General features: G+C 43.6%; 1 protein-coding gene across 1 annotated transcript in view; it reads left to right on the forward strand.

The window, feature by feature from the left end:
* Window positions 1–17,479, forward strand: part of FKBP15 (FKBP prolyl isomerase 15) — a 41,076-nt gene that overhangs the window by 5,148 nt on the left and 18,449 nt on the right. Inside the window, exons 3-11 of the mRNA XM_026658722.2 lie at window positions 2,397–2,516; window positions 2,863–2,965; window positions 4,009–4,112; window positions 8,833–8,923; window positions 10,235–10,344; window positions 10,892–11,002; window positions 11,195–11,289; window positions 14,035–14,137; window positions 16,701–16,733. Coding sequence (XP_026514507.2) covers window positions 2,397–2,516; window positions 2,863–2,965; window positions 4,009–4,112; window positions 8,833–8,923; window positions 10,235–10,344; window positions 10,892–11,002; window positions 11,195–11,289; window positions 14,035–14,137; window positions 16,701–16,733 — 870 coding nt within the window. The remainder of the gene's footprint in view (window positions 1–2,396; window positions 2,517–2,862; window positions 2,966–4,008; window positions 4,113–8,832; window positions 8,924–10,234; window positions 10,345–10,891; window positions 11,003–11,194; window positions 11,290–14,034; window positions 14,138–16,700; window positions 16,734–17,479) is intronic.

Here is a 17,479-nt window from a genome sequence, read left to right on the forward strand (position 1 = left end):
TTTGGCTGCTTGGGGTGGCCAAAACCCTGGAGCCGGCCCTGACTGGTACACAGCGATGATGATTGTGAAGCTTGGTTGAGGTGGTGACGTCAGAGGGTGGGATATTTCCCAGGGAGTGCCTTACTGCTAAATGATGAACTAGCAATTGGCTGAGCCCTCAAGGGTTAACTCATTGTTAATGTAGCCTTACACTCTACAAGGCAGCACGAATGGAGGAAGGGGAGACAGCATGGCAGACAGAGACACACCCTGTCTGTGTGTGTGAGAGAGAGAGAGAGGGAGAGATGCACATTGCTCCTTTAAGTATGCTGACCCCACTCTGAGTACACTGCCTTTTTAAGTTAATCAACAAGCTGAGACGGCAGCTGCTGCCAGGAAGCTCCCTCCATCCTGAGCCCTGTCATGTCCCCCTGCCTCCCCCATATGGAAGATGGGGTAAGCAGGGTGCAAGAGCAGGGGGGAGGGGGACACCTTGACATTAGCCCCCCTCTTCCCCTCTCCCCACCCCCCGCACAGCAAGCAGGAGGCTCCAGGGAGCAGCTGCAAGGCAGAGGGCGGGAGCAGCACATGGCAGTCGGGGGAAAGGACCGCTGAACTGCTGGCAATTGATGGCAATTGATAGCCTGCTGGGCAGCTGCCACATGGGGCTGCCGGTCCACCCTGGTTTCAAGCCCCCACCAGCTAGCTGCAACAGGCTGCTCTTCCTGCAAGAAGTGGACAAAGCAGGCGGCTGCCAAACAACATTATAAGGGAGTATTGCACAACTTTAAACAAGCATGTTCCCTAATTGATCAGCAATGAAACAACATTAACCGGGACGACTTTAAGTGAGGAGTTACTGTACTTAAAAAGGCAGTGTACTTAGAGTGAGGTCAGCGTACTTAAAGGGGCAATGCAGGTCTTTCTCTCTCTTACACACATGGAGTGTGTGTGTGTGTTTCTCTCTCTCTCACACATGTGCACCCCCACCCCCCGCACTTTGGAAAGTTGAGGGAGTGGTGCTCTTCAGTGGGATAACATGGGTTCATCATCACGTTCCGTTTCCACAGGGAATGTTTGCAGCCACTGCCATTCTGTGTCTCCTCCCTCCATTCCTGCTGTCTTCATGAGGCTACATTAAATTAACAACAACATGTTAACTTTTGAGGGCTCAGACGAGTGCTAGTTCATCATTTAGCAGTAAGGCATTCCCTGGGAAATATCCCACCTTCTGACTCCACCACCTCAACCAAGCTTCACAGTCATCATTGCTGTGTACAGTATTAAATTGTTTGTTTAAAACTTACACACACACACATACATACACACAGTATAGGTGTGTGTGTATATATAGTCTTCTGTCTGGTGAAAAACATTTCCCTGGAGCCTAACCCCCCTCCTCCTCCCATTTACATTAATTCCTATGGGGAAATTGAATTCGCTTAACATCGTTTCATTTAAAGTAGCATTTTTCAGGAAAATAACTACAGCGTTAAGCAAGGAGTTACTATCTTTGAGGCAGGCAGCAATTCCATCATGATGATGGTTTTGGTGTATAGGGAGATTGACATCCGTGGTGGCAAGGATGGTGTTCTAAGGGAGGTTGTTAATGTCGTGGAGTTTCTGGAGGCAATCAGTTGTGTTCTGAAGGAAACTGCCCCTTGTGTGGTGAGTGTTTGAAGGTGGCTTCTGTGAGTCCTGATATTCCTTTGGCTAGATATGATGGCCTTGCCTGGGTTCCCTTGTTTGTGTATCTTGGGAAGCATGTAGGAGGTCCCTGGAGTGGGGTCCCTGGAGGATGAGGTGGTAGAGTTGTTTCAGGAAAGATTTGATTCCCTTCAATTCCTGTGTGAATTTTCACAATATGAACACACTGTATCTGACCTCTGTCATGTTCTCAAAGAAAATCTGCACACCTTCAAAAGCTATGCTGCAACATGTGTGAATGCCTTATGCTTAACAATCTGTCCGACCTTGTATTTAGTTCGGAAACCTTGGTTTCCTTGTTCAGACCTGAGGAAGAGCTCTGAAGTTCGTCCCATCCACCAACAGAAGTTGGTCCAATAAAAGATATTACCTCATCCAGCTTATCTCTTTCTATCTTGTTAATGTGTTTGTACAATAGATAGCCATACAGTTCTCATGACTGTAAAATCAGTTGTAAAAACAGTATATTAATTCCTATTCTCTCTTTAGTTAAAGTATTATCTAAAGGACCAAAAGATCTCAGGAATTCTCTAAATACAGAGACTTTCTTAATTTGATAGCTGGAAAAAGACTGAACAAAGCTTCTGCAACTGAGTCAGTATATAATTCTGTGCTCTATAGAACCATAGTAATCTGGGTTAGTGTCAAGAGGGCACTGAAAAACGGGTTAAAAGATACGGAGGCAATGTAATTGCAAATGTTTCTTCCAGAATCCTGATGTAGCAAAAGCAAAGCTGATTTCTCGGATGGCTAAAATGGGACAGCCTATGCTACCTTTCCTTGCAGGAACAGCAGGCACCCAGCTTGACTCCAGTGACTCAGAAATAGAGGTGCGTCACCAAGAACTAATGTTCCTTAAAATGTAGGATTTGATATACATTCCAGGCAGTACAAGAACTACTGCTGAGTGCACAGTTGCTGCTCTGCCTGCCTGCAGGGTGACTGCTGTCAGTGTCTCACTTGTGCCTTTTTGAAGCTCATGGGGACACCTTGTATGATTGGAACTGTTGACATTCAGTTCCACATGAGGCTAGCATTCTTGTCAAGCTTAAATTCCCTGTCTATACATGGGTGCATTGCTGTTAATCATATCTTGTCTTAGGAATGGCTTTGCATCCAAACTTTTGACTAAGTTGTTAGCTCACTAATACTGACTGAAATTTGGGAATGTTTTAGGACCCAAATACATTGAGAGGAACAGCACAGCCTGTCTCTTCATCCCCCAAGAGACCTTTCTTGCAGCCAGCTCATGCAGTACTGCCTCAGTTGACAACGCAAGGTAATGAATTGGTCTGCTTAGGTTTGATAAGTAGAAACTGCAGTCATGGACTGGCATGTTTAACCATTTTCTGCTGCATGAATTGTGTGTTCCTTTAAGGAACTGAAAAGAGGATGTGACTTGTGAGTGACCCTCCCATCACTCAGCTCTCCAGGTGGACTATTTCTTGTACCCGAAGGCTGAGTTATTGAGTGTAGGTTCTAGTTATCTTCACTGAAGTTACTTCTCATGAGTTAGTCTAGCTTGAGTGGAAGAGGACCGCAAAGCACAGTAACATTTGAGCTGCTTATGTCCACAGTGGCACTGCACTCGTTTGTGTCACTAAGACTTCGGGGGGCACATCCCATCGCTCGCTGAGCTGCTGTAGGAATTTTCCCAGTAGATTGTGGGAGAATGTCTGTCCTTTCTGTGTACATGAGGGAGAGAAGGGGAATTATGGGAAGGCATTGGAGGACTCGTAGCACTCAAGTGGAGCTAGCTGGCTTCCACATTGCAGAGTTGTCATGTTAGCAGCTGAGTTGTGTTCACCTTTACCTCCTGGCAGGCCAGACAACTTGAGTTAAAAGCACTACCGCACTTGAGTTCAGCATTTCTGTGTGTGGAGGGAACTCAGGTTAGGGGCAAACTCTTGCTTACTTTGAAGTGAAGATGGCCCCTTAATCTCCATCATACAGATTCGCTTAGGCAGGATTGTGGGCAGTCTCATAGATTCATAGAATATCAGGGTTGGAAGGGACCTCAGAAGGTCATCTAGTCCAACCCCCTTCTCAAAGCAGGACCAATCCCCAATTTTTTGCCCCAGATTCCCTAAATGGCCCCCTCAAGGATTGAACTCACAACCCTGGGTTTAGCAGGCCAATGCTCAAACCACTGAGCTATCCCTCTCCCCCCCCCGTTAGCCTTGGTCTGTTCAGTGACTGTAGTTACATGAATCATGTAGGGGTCCCATACACTTATGTCAAGTAACTTAGACAACTGAAACTGACTGTCAACAACAAAGGATAGACTTACTGTGCTAAATATCTTCTCTTGTTCCTTTTCAGTACCTCAACCATCTGTTTCTGGGCTCCAAGTGCCCTCTGCTGCCTTAATGCCTGCAACCCTCCAGCCCCATTCAGCTCTCCCTGGAAGTGCACAGAGCTTTCAGGTATTGAAATCAAACTAGTGGAGACCTCTGATGCTTCTGATGGCAGCGCTCCCTTAGATGTATGCTCTTCTCCATTGTTGGGAAGAGGGGATCCACAACTGGAATAGAGGAGCCACATAAAGAAGGAGCCGTCTCACCAAACTGAAGGATGTTGAAAAATCAGAGGGTTCAGGGAGAGAGCCACAAGGATAATTAAAGAACATAAGAACAGCTATACTGAGTCATACCAAAGGTCCATCCAGCCCACTATCCTGTCTGCTGATAGTGGCCAATACCAGGTGAACAGAACAGTCAATCAGCGAGTGATCCGTCCCCTGCCATCCAGTCCCAGCTTCTGGCATTCAGAGGTTGAGGGGGGGACACAGCATGGGGTTGTATCCCTGACCATGTTGGCTAATAGCCATAGAATCGTAGGAGTGGAAGGGACCTCGAGAGCTCATCTAGCCTAGTCCCCTGCACTCATGGCAAGACTAAGTATTATCTAGACCATCCCTAACAGGTATTTGTCTAACCTGCTCTTAAAAATATCTAGTGATGGAGATTTTCACAACCTCCCTAGGCCATCAATGGACCTATTCTCCATGAACTTATCGAACTCTTTTTGAACCCAGTTATACTTTTGGCCTTTACAGCAACCCCTGGCAATGAGTTCCACATGTTGATAGTCCATTGTGTGAAGAAGTACTTCCTGCCCATTAATTTCATTGGGTGACCCCTGGTTCTTGTGTTATATGAAGGGGTAAACAACACTTCACAAATGGTGTGGTGAAAATTAATAAGGATTTTATATACCTCTGTCATATTTACCGACCCACCCTCTCTTTTCTAAGATGAAAAGTCCCAGTCTTTTTAATCTCTCCTCATACGGGAGCTGTTCCATACCTCTAATAATTTGTTACCCTTCTCTGTGCTTTTACCAATTGTAATATCTTTTTTGAGATCAGGTGACCAGAAGTGCAATCAGTATTCAAGGTGTGGGCATACCATGGATTTGTATAGTGGGGTATTATGGTATTTTCTGTCTTACTATCTATGCCTTTCCTAATGGTTCCTAACATTGTTAGCTTTTTTGACTGCTACTGCACATTGAGCAGAACTTTTCAGAGAACTGTCCAAGATCTCTTTCCTGAGTGGTAACAGCTAATTTAGACTCCATCATTTTGTGTGTATAGTTGGGATAATATTTTCCAATGTGCATTACTTTGTATTGAATTTCATCTGCCATTTTGTCACCCTTTGTAACTCTTTGCAGTCAGCTTTGGACTTAAGTATTTTGAGTAATTTACTATTGTCTGCAAACTTTGCTACCTCACTGTTTACCCCTTTTTTCAGATCATTTATTATTATGTTAAACCGCACCGGTCCCAGTACAGATCTTTGGCAGACCATGCTATTTTACCCCTCTCCACTGAAAACTGATCATTTATTCCTATCTGTTGTTTTCTATCTTTCAACCAGTTATTGATCAATGAGAGGACCTTCCCTCTTATCCCATGACTGCTTACTTTGCTTATGAGTCTTGGGCAAGGGATCTTATCAAAGGCTTTCTGAAAGTCCAGGTACACTATATCCACTGATTCACCCTTGTTGACACCCTCCAAGAATTGTAATAGATTGGTAAGGCATGATTTCCCTTTACAGAAGTCATGTTGACTCTTCCCCAGTATATCGTGTTCATCTGTGTGTTCGAGAATTCCATTCTTTACTATAGTTTCAACCAATTTACTGGGTATTGAAGTTAGACTTGCTGACCTGTAATGGCCCGGGTCACCTCTGGAGCCTTTTAAAAAAAATTGGTATTCCATTAGCTCTCTGCCTGTCATCTGGTGCAGAAACTGATTTAAGTGATAAGTTACATACCGCTACCACTCTGAAACCTGATACCACATTTAGTAGTTTTGCAGTTACATATTTGAGCTCCTTCAGGACCAGATGGTATTCATCCAAGAGATCTGGTGACTTATTACTCTTTCATTTACCAGTTTGTTCCCAAACCACCTCTATTGACACCTCAATTTGGAACAGTTCCTCAGACTTGACATCTAAAAAGAATGGCTCAAGTGTGGAAATCTCCCTCACATCCTCTGCAGTGAAGACCAATGCAAAGAATTCATTTAACTTCTCTGCAATGGCCTTGTCTTCCTTGAGTGCTTCTTTAGCACTTTGATCATCCAGTGGCCCCACTAATTGTTTGTTAGGCTTCCTGCTGCTGATGTACTTACAAAAACTAACAGCAATTTTTTTTGTGGGTTTATTTTTATTTTTATTTTATTTTTCTCGTTGCTCTTCAGATTTGTTTTTGGCTTGCCTAATTATACTTCCACACTTGATTTGCTAGAGTTTTTTCCTTTCTATTTTCCTCATTAGGTTTTGATTTCCAATTTTTAAAAGTTGTCTTTTTGTCTCTAACTACGTCTTTTACTCTGTTTAGCCATGGCAGCTTTTTTTGGTCCTTTTTTTTTTTTTTTTTTATTTGGGTTATACTTATAGTTGGAACCTCTACTGTAGTGTTTTTTAAAAGTTTCCATGCAGCTTGCAGGCATTTCACTCTTATGACTGTTCTTTTTAATTTCCATTTGACTAGCCTCATTTTTGTGCAGTTCCCCTTTTTTTTTTTAAGTTAAACTGTGGTGGATTTCTTTGGTATTTTTCCCCTTACAAGGATGTTAACTTTTATTACATTATGGTCTCTGTAACGTAGTGGTTTAGCTATACTCACCTCTTGGACCAGATCCTGTGTTCCACCTATCTGTTTCCCCCACCCCTTAGTTTAAAAATGCCTCTAGACATTTTTTAATTTTACATGCCGTTATTCTGGTTCTGTTTTGGTTTAGGTGGAACCCATCCTTCCTGCATTGGCTCCTCCTTTCCCAAAAATTTCCCCAAGTCCCAATAAACCTAAATTCCTCCTCTGAACTCCGTCTCATCCACTCATTGAGACCCTGCAGTTCTTCCTGTCTAACTGGCCCTGTGTGTGGAGCTGGAAGCATTTCAGATACGCTACCATGGATGTCCTGATCTTCAGTCTCTTACCTAGCAGCCTAAATTTGGCTTCCAGGATATCTCTCCTACCTTTCCCTATGTCATTGGTACCGACTTGTACCATGACCACTGGCTCATCCCCAACACTGCACATAGGTCTGTCTAGATGTCTCGAGAGGTCCTTGACATTCACACTGATCAGGCAACTTACCATGTGGTTTTCTCAGTCATCAAAACCCAACCATCTATATTTTTAATACTCCAGCCCCCCAGTCAGGCTCTCTGAAGTAACTCATGACTGTGAGTGCCAACCTCAGGGCAGATTGGGGTTTGTGCCCAGGTTTGTAACAATCAGTAGCGTGTTCTTCTATTAGATTTCACCAACCAGGTGTCAAGTGTGAACTTCTCAAGCACTATAACAGCCTTAATGTGGAGTCACAGACAGTCTCGTTGGGTATTCTGGTTTATCTTGCCTTTGTAATAGATGGCACCTTACACCAAAAATCAAAACAATATTCAGGTTATTCGCAGTGCTAAAGGACCAGTCACTTACCTCAGGGCAATTGTACCTCAGATTTGAAACCAAAGACAATGCTTGTAACCAATCCTAGAATGCTGACTAAAGATTTATTAATTAAGAAAAAAAAAAAGAATTATTTACAAGGTTAAAGCAGGTAAGCATATGCACACAAATGAGATATAGTGTTAGATTCCAAAAGGTAACAGAAGCTGCTATACTAGAGAGCTTGCATATGTCCTTTAGGGCTAATCCAAGCCAAGCAGATGGGGATCCCTTGCTTATGCTAGAAATATTGCCCTCTCTGAATTCCAGGGAGCATAGTGGTAACAATTTTCTTCTTTTCAGGCATTTTGATCCCTTTACCCCAGAGTACAAGCTGTGATGGGACGAGGGCTTGTGTATGTCCCCTTTTGATGGGGAACAAATATTTAACAATGAGCTCTTCAATCTGATAGAATGGTGTGACAGTCCAATGGCTGGCAGGTGAAGTGAGATAAATTCAAGACTTTCATCCTCCTCAACAGCACAGAGGCTGTCATATGGGGAGTGGAACTTCTCTACTGTGTCCTGAGAGTCTCCTCTATGTGCCTCTCTGTCTCCCTTAGCTCCTCCAGTTCAGCCACTCTAGTCTCAAGAGCCTGCACTTGCTCTGAGGGCTATCTGCCACTTTCCCACAAGGCAGGTAATAATACATGCCGTATTCAGTGCAATAAACTAGATAGCCTCTACTCTGTTGCTGGACTTGTGCCTGTATTATTTGTACTCTTGCAGGGGTTTTTTTGTTGATGTTTTTTGTGGGTGGAATGTTAATTGGCCTAAATTTAGAGAACATTTACTAGGTGTATCCAGCTCACACACTCCCTTGCAAAACTCCTGTTTTGGACTAAATGGAAAGTCTTTGCGTTAATAGCATTTGTGACCCCCAAATGCTTCAGTTCACTTACGTTGAGTGAGGAACGCTTGTCAGGAGAAAATTTATTTGGGTTTTGTGGTGGTCATCTCTAAGTAGGACAGAAGTGAATGGGTTTTATTCTTGTTCTTCCTTAAAAATGGCTTCATTGGCATTTGCTGTTTTAGCATCCATTTTGAGACTATTTAATCTACAGGTGCTCCACTCAGACCTTGTTTCTCAAACTTCATCCATAACAGAAATTATAGTGAGTAGCGTGTAACTGAAACTGTTAGAACAAAACAAAATGAAGTGTCTTCTTCCCTTAGCCGTATGCAGAAATGGCATATGCCTATTCACAAACTGCAGCTGCTTCCCAGCTCCAGCCTGTAGGACAGATGTATCCATCACCTTTCCAAGGTATGTCAGGAAAATGTGCACCATATGAAATCTCTCAGTTGCACTGATGCATTGTAAATATTTTTTTGTAATAAATATCCACACAGGACTGGAAGCAGACATACACCCATCCCATTCAGAGCCCTTACATCTGCTGGCTCAGTTTTATGTTGTGCCATGTTATTTTTTTTAATATCAGATAAGGACAAATGATTCTTAATTCAAATTCCGCCCCCCGCCCCGCAAGGTGCACTCAGGGGAGGGACTAATATGGGCAAAAAAATTCCTAAGATCTATTCCTGAGTGTGCACGTGGCTAGTGACTCTTTAACATAGTCACTTGTTAAATTTCATTATAAATTATTAATTGTTTATCCTATTCCATGTGGTTGTCATTGTGGCTGCCAATTGTTTAATCTATAAATTCCTACATGGGGAACAAATATTTAACAATGAGCTCTTCAATCTGATAGAATGGTGTAACAGTCCAATGGCTGGCAGGTGAAGTGAGATAAATTCAAACTGGAAAAATATGCCATACATTTTTAACAGTGAGGATAATTAACCATTGGAACAATTTCTCAGGGGTCGTGGTAGGTTCTCTATCATTAGCAGTCTTTAAATCAAAATTGGATGTTTTTCTGAGAAATGCTCTAGGGCCAGTGGTTCTCAACCAGGATTCCAGGGCCCACTGGGGGGCTGCAAGCAGCTTTCAGGAGGGCTGCCAAGCAGGGCTTGTATTAAACTTGCTGAGGCCCAGGGCAGAAAGCCGAAGCCCCACCACAGGGGGCTGAAGCCTGGGGTCTGAGCTCCACCACCCAGGGCTGAAGATGAAGCCTGAAAAAGTTAGCTTTGTGGGGGTCCCTGTGGTGTGCGGCCTCAGGCAATTGCCTTGCTTGCTACCCCCTAACGTTGGCTCTGGCTTTTGTATGCAGAAAAACAGTTGTGACACAGGTGGGCTGTGGACTTTTTATAGCATGGGGGTGGGGGGATTAAAAGGTTGAGAATCCCTACTCTAGGGATTATTTTGGGGAAGTTCTCTGGTCTTTGTTACACAGGAGGTCAGACTAAATGATCACAATGATCCTTCTGGCCTTGGAATCTATGAATTGCTGTAAACAAGTCCCATTGATTTCCTGCCATTATAGACCTGGTTTCTTATAGTTAAAGCAATAACATGTCTTGTTTTCTAGATCTTCTTAATCACTGACCTTTAGGAAGATGGCAGTCCCTGTAGCTGCCAGGCTTTGAACGCAGACCAATGCAAATACTTCTGCTTCTGTGGTGGTCTTTTTGCCACGCTAACTGGTCACCTCTCTTCTTCCCATTCTAGCACCTAGTGATGTTACTTCATTCTTGATGACAGAAGCTCGACAACATAATACTGAAATCCGAATGGCTGTTAGCAAAGTAGCTGATAAAATGGATCATCTAGCTGCCAAGGTAATGATATAGACCTGGCAGTAAAGGAGAGAGACCTGATGTGGAGGGGGCTTGTTCACAAGGGGATAAAGCCACTTGCCCTTCTCAGCCATATAGTGCCTCAGAAGTAGGTGTTCTGTTGAAGGGTTCAAGCTGCCGTGTTTAGCTTGTACATTATGCAGTAACTTAACCATATAAAGGTGGAGTTTTCACTAATTATACTTCACATGCAATTTGTCTACTATAAAAAAAGCCCAGTTGCAACAAGATGATCCTCATGAAGGAGCTGTCTATTATGATCGTACACTTAGTGCCTTGCATCCGAGGAATCCCACAGCCCTGCACAAGGTGGCATGGCTGTAGTTTACATGCATATTCTACAACTGCTGTATGAGTGATCAGATGAAGCTAGAAAGCTTGTATCATCCACCAACAGAAGTTGGTCCAATAAAAGATACTACTTCACCTACTTTGTGTCTCTCAGGTGAAGTTGTGACAAGTTGTGATGTGCTAAATGCTCACATTAACATCCTGCTGAAGTTTGGCTTCCATGGTTTGTTCCTTACAGGTGGAGGAGTTACAGAAACAAAACACTAGCAACAACTTGCTGCTACCTGGCATCTCTTCAGTTACCATGGAAACTGCCATGATCATGAGCAACATCCAGCGCATCATTCAGGTGAGGGTGGCTGAGTGCTAGGGTAACCTTGTTGGTTCCTCAGTAAGGAAACTGATACTGTGTTCTGTAGCTGCCTAGGCGGTAGCAGCATTACTATTAAATTTCTTCTGATAATGAAGTCAGCTGTAGGTGGCATCCCCTAGGTCACCCCAAATAAGATGACTATGCTCATACTCTGTGGTTACACCTTAGGAGAACGAGAGGTTGAAGCAGGAGATATTTGAGAAGAGCAGCCGTATTGAAGAACAGAATGAGAAGATCGGCGAATTGATTGAGCGGAATCAGCGGTGAGGAATGGACGGGTGCAGCCTACTCATGGCTACAGACCTGGCTACTAACTGCACTTTCTCTTTTGCCTGTAGAGAAGGTCTTCATTTCACTGCTGAATGGAACAAAGAGAGTTAAATTCAGGGGACAGGGGTCCTAGATTCTTTGGGTTCTAGCACAAGGACATGCCTTTCTTGAAGGTACTTTAGGTGTGCATATCTCTGAAACTGGGGTTTGGCATAAACTTGGAGCACAGCAGGCAGGTAAAGACCTGCTGCTGCTTTTCCTGACCACATCACAACAACAATCCTTATGGCCAAAGGGAGAGGGGTCTGCTCTCTCTGGTTATTCTTATTGCTGCTCCTTCGGGTCAAATGGAGAAGGGTGCTGGTGCATGGGATGTATTCCCAATGTATCCCCATTCTCAGATATATGCCATACAATGTCTCTAGAATGGAATAGTCTCCCAAAGGAAGTGGTGAAAGCCTCATCACTTGGGATATTAAACACTTCATTGTACTGCAGCAACACTGCTCTCTTGGCAGGAGGATGGAGCAGAGTTACTAACCAATTTCCTCTATCTCTAGATTCACCAATGTTTCTGTAACTTGCAGCATACTGTCTCTCTCATCTGGAATACTGTGTATGATCCTGGTCACCCATCTTCCAGTCTTTAAATTCATCTTGAACTAGTGCAATGAAGATGATTAAGGGAATGGAGGGCCTATCTTATGAGAGGAAACTGGAAGAGATTGGCTTGTTTAGTCTAGCAAAAAGGCAGCTGAGATGGGCATATGATTGCCCTGCCTAAATACATTAGGGAGGTAAATACCAGGGAGATTGGAGAGCTATTTAAACTAAAGGACAGTATTGGTACAAAAACATATGGACGTGAACTGGCCATGAACAAATTCAGCTGGAAATGAGAAGATTTCTAACTATTGGAGGGAGAGGTTCTGGAACAGCCTTTCCAATAGGAGCTGTGGGGGCAAACAACTTACAGTACAGACCCGTTTACGCTTGGATGCCGGGAGTCAAACCGTCACGACTGCCTGTTAATGGACCACGGGTTAAAAGGGCCATGCTGAAATATCTTAAGATATCTATATATACAGTACATGTATAATTATCTAGGATTACATACATATTCACAGCGTCTCAAATACTGCAGGTCTATCTGTTAACGGCGCTTTGCAAGAATATAAATTCAAATGTGTAATCTAATAACATTAAATACGCAGCAAATCACTAAAACTTTGAAAGAGTACTGTACCAGTTTAGCGGCATTCCTTTCAGCCTTTCCTGAGCAAACCACGTGCGCATGGCTTTGTCAATTGTGGGTTTTGCTGAATAGTGCACACGTTTTTGCTTAAGCCCTGTGGCAGAATCAATATTTTGTTCACAGCCATTCAGTTTAGATTCGGTTTTTAGCCGTTCTCGGAGAGTAGATTCAGCAATCCCAATATCTTTTGAAACTTTGGCCTGGGTTTCTCCACTATTTACTCGATCTATTGCAGCTAGCTTTTCTTCTACAGTGTAGGGGCATTGACACTTGCCCTCTGCCATTATGTTAGGCCTACAGTTAAAATTTTCTAATGTAGTATATACAGTATATTACTATATATTGTATATCTCTCTAGCGTGACAATGACTAAGCGTGCGTGATAAGTCTTTACCAATATCGGCGATCAAAGGAAGAGGAAACGCCAGTAGGCCTACAACACGTTTCCGCTCTGCACTTCCTGTCGATTTCTATGTCAGTGAGTTAGTGAGCAAATCTGTAGCGCTACATAGCAAGTTCCTGTACCGCATGTTAACGAGTCTCGCGAGTTAAATAGGTAGCACTGGGAGGCATGGCGCTGCTCTGTGTTAAGCAGATTCGCACGTAAACGGGTCTATACTGTAATTAATTCTAACAGAGCAGCACAGATTTGAGTGCAATTGTGTGATGGTGCTGGGCAGAGCTCAGCAGCCATGGAGCTCACTTCCAATTTATCTCTTATGTTCCTAAAGCTTATGCTGCAGGGTTTCAGCCAGCCAGGAAGATAATTTTTTCCTCCCAATGTATTCTGGGAGGGTTTTTTTCCCTACCTCTGAAGCATCAGGGATGTTTATGGCTAGAGATGGGACATTGGGCAGGATGGGCCAGGGCTCTGAGATGGCACTAAGCATTCTCTCTCTCAGGTGCTTGGCTGGCTGGTTTTTGCTCACATGCTCAGAGTCTAACTCATTACATATGTTGCATCAGGAAGGTATTTCCCCCCAGGTCAGATTGGCAGTGACGTTGGGAGGGTTTTGCCTTCCTCTGCAGCATGTGGGTGCATCTCATTTGCCAAGATTATCTGGGTGTATATCATTTAATTTCCCTGGCATTCAGGGGAGCCTCAAATACTGGTATACCTCAGTCCCGCCTGTGGCACAGAATAATCTAGTCTCCTGTGGTCTATAGTACTTTGATTTCGTTTTGGTTGTTGGGTTTAGCGTACAAGTGCTGGGTGGTGTTGGTGGCCTGTGCAGTACAGCAGGTCAGACTAGATGCCCTAATGGTCCCTTCTGGCCTTAAACTGACAGATCTTAAATAGTCACATATCCTTAGTTTCATTTGTGTGCACGACATCACACAGAGTTGTTCTAAAACTTATTCTGTTAACGAGGCTTTGTCACAAACACTGTTTTCTTTCCTCCATAATAGGCTTTTCACTTCAAGTCCCCTTTTGTGTTTGTGCTCAAGTCGCTTTCTATGATTTTTTCCCCCCCTTTCCTAGGTATGTTGAACAGAGCAACCTGCTGATGGAGCAGAGAAACAACTCATTGCAAACAACAAATGAACACACTCAGGCAAGGGTGTTGCATGCAGAGCAGGAGAAGGTAAAACTAGCCAAGCAATAAGTACAAGCACAGAGCTCTGACCGAGGCTAGAGAGGGGTTTGCAGTTCTATCTAACAGACACTGGGAATTCTGACCTAAAACTCTCCTAAAAAAAGAACCCAGTGGTTCTCAATCATGGCTTCTAAAGCCGTTACCTTAATGTTCATTATGATCTGTCTAGGTGTTTGCATGGTCCCAGCACTGTAGCTTCTATTTCATAAGGCTTAAAGATGTTTTAGCTTGGATATTCTTTCAATTGCTAAATTGATATGGAAGGTACAAAAGTTACTCTTAGCTACCATTTGGTATGAAAACAGACAGTTAAGCTGCCATGTATATTAGCAGGGCCTCATAACTATTTCAAAATGCACATTGCCTATTTTACTACATTGTCAGATTCCCAGAAAAGCTCCTCTCCTACTGCTAAATGGCTGGTAGAACTTGGGCACAGCTAAATATCCATATAACAATCCTCTTACCTAATAGATTTGATTCTCTGGTAAGATGTCTCGATTTCAAAAATCAGTGAAACCTCAGGTTTCAGATTTGGTAATATAGTGTTATTTGTCAAATTCACTTCTAGTAGCCATTTGTAGTGTAACTGTGTTTGGTCCCAGGAAATTAGGGAGACATGGTGGGTGAGATAATTTCTTATTGGACTTACTTCCTCACCCATCTTCTCTCTCAAGTAGCCATGTCAGTTTAACGTGGAACCAGATGTTGCTTTCCATCCTGCTACCTTCAGTTATTTACCATGTGTAGGAACCCAGTAAGTACAGCCATGTGTTGCTTGTTAGGCCTGTGCAGATGCATTTGGAAGACTGTAGCCCATTCTAATATACTAGCGTGAGGGGGCTTTGAGTATATTGCTGGCCCCTTTTGTACTTTGCCAGAATAACATATGAACCTTGCACTGCTGTGCCCTGCTTTGTGGTGTGCACTCCATATGTATTGATATATTTCTTGTTTGGTGTTAATCATAAGTGCTTGTGTTACCTCTGCTTCCTTGTATGAGACCCACTGGTCTCATTGGTGGACTTCAAAGAAGTGGAGACCCTAGTTCCTTCTAAAGTATAGTAGCTGCCTCTCCTGTTGGTTAGGGAACACACAGGATCCAGAGCAATGAGTGATTGAATATATGCTGTGTGCAACTAGACCATGAAGCAAGGAGTACTTTGCTGGGGTATGTTCTCCAGCAACAGCCCTTGGCAAACTACAGAAACAATAACTATTGCAAGTCAGCTCCAGCCATGTGGCATCACAGACTGAGGCTACTGATAAACCTCCATTCTTGTCTGAGCACACATCATCACTGTGGCAACCACAGGGATTGCTTATGTGGGAAAGTACCATTCATTCAAAGTATTTTCTTTAGAGCGATTGCATCCATCCTTAGGCCCTGTCTGTGCTGAGACTTGACCCAATTCCAGCAGTCAATTGCAGTGGCTCATTTGGCTCTCCTGTAGGTTAGAAAAGCCATGATTTGCACTGGAGATGCTTACCCTGGCTTCAAACGCGAGTAGGGTGACCAGACATCCCGATAAAATCGGGACTGTCCCGATTTTGAGGAGTTTGTCCCGTGTCCCGACCGAAGTACGGTCGGGACACCATTTGTCCCGATATTTTGTTTCGGGATTTTTTTTTATTTATTTATATTTTTTTTTTACACTCTCCCGTCTGGGTCTTCTGCGGCAATTCGACGGCGGGTGCTTCTGTCTTTGGCGGCAAGATTTATTACCCACCGCTGAAATGCCGCCGAAGACCGTCAGTGACTGAAGGACCTGCCGCCAAAGACCCGGATGGGTGAGTGTAACAATTAAAAAGGCGCCCCCCCTGCAGCGGTCCAGATATTTTCAACTTAGCATCTGGTGACCCTAAACGCGAGTCAGCTGTATCACTGCAAACTCTGTCTTTTCTTGTCTGTCCTTGGGGTTTGCTCTGGTGTTGCTATGTCAGTTGTTGCAATGGAGACAAATTCCTGATGTAGTTTTAGTAATAACAAATCAGGGGAGAGGACCTTGGAAGATCTGAGAGGATTCTCTGCTCCCGTGTATGCAAACTGGGGGGTAGCCCTCTATCCCGGCATGGCCCAGGTCTCAGTGAGGAGCAATGAATCTGTAACTTGCTGCCCTTGGGGTAATACATTTCTGCTTAGCACTTTGAGTATTTGATATCAACGTTTTTGCCATGTTCTTATAAGGTTGGTGGTATCACCACTCTCCAGAATGGTGAAATGACTTGCTGTCACCGGCAGTACAGAGATTAGAATGCAGAAGCTCCTGGCTCCCAGTTGAGTGCATAGTCCATTTGACTATCCATGTTCCATACAGTCATGCACATTTGGAGAGATTTAGCCCCTTGCTTTTTAAAAATGGCTTCACTGCTGTTCTTTCTGTCTTTGAGCTTTTGCAGCTGTCAAACAAGAAATAGGTTGAATGCTTCTCTTGTCACATTTCAGGCCCCTGTAATGCCACATTTAGCTGTTCTAAGTAATCAATGCTTTTGCCTTTCTACTTGGCGTTCTTAACTCTTCCTGTTTCCTGTCACTGCTTTCTCTTCCCAGCACACGCTGCCAGTGGATCGGGGCTGGGACCAGGTGAGGCAGTGTGTCCCTGACTGTTTAGAGCCTTGGGGTTTCTCTCCCATAACCTACAGTTTACACATGCCTCTAGCTTTGATAAAGTCTTTCTGAGCTGAAGATTCTCCTGCATCTTTACAGTCCACAGCCAACACTTTTTTTGGCAGGAGGCTGGGTAGGAAGAATTGTGAGCAAAATCCTTTCAACTGTTCAAACTGAGTGGATGGAAACTTGCCAACCTTAGGAGTTCAGATACTGTTGCACAGAATACAGAAGTTAATAGGGGAAAAACCAAACAAAAAAAAACCCCACTCTTGTTGACCTCTGCTGATTTCAGCACAGAAACAGTTTGTTTGTTTTTTTCCTTTGAGTTTATGAAAACTGCTGGAGGCAGCTTATCTGGAGATGAAAAAACCAAACCAAAAAAAACCCACCACAATTTACAAGCTACATTGGTAATGATCTTTTTTCACCCTTCCAAAAGAGGAGAACAAAAGGGAATGCTGTTCTAGGAACTATGTCAGCACTGATCACTTCACATAGCTTATCCACAGGTGCTTAATCCACAGGTACTAGTACTTTGTTGTTTAATTAAGTGATCACACAATTTTTCCCACTGGGGAAGTGTGATTGGCAACCCAGATACTTTTGAGAGAGGTCTCTAAGTAAGATTGATTAATAGCCACAGTGTCAGTCTCTGGTGTACAGATCCATTTTCCAAGTTTGAGACCAGCAAACTGGACAAATTGGAGAAATGGTCTGAG

The sequence above is a fragment of the Terrapene carolina genome, unplaced genomic scaffold (assembly GCF_002925995.2).
Source record: "Terrapene carolina triunguis isolate 2854851 unplaced genomic scaffold, T_m_triunguis-2.0 Scaffold508, whole genome shotgun sequence".
In the NCBI taxonomy this organism is placed as follows: Eukaryota; Metazoa; Chordata; order Testudines; family Emydidae; genus Terrapene; species Terrapene triunguis.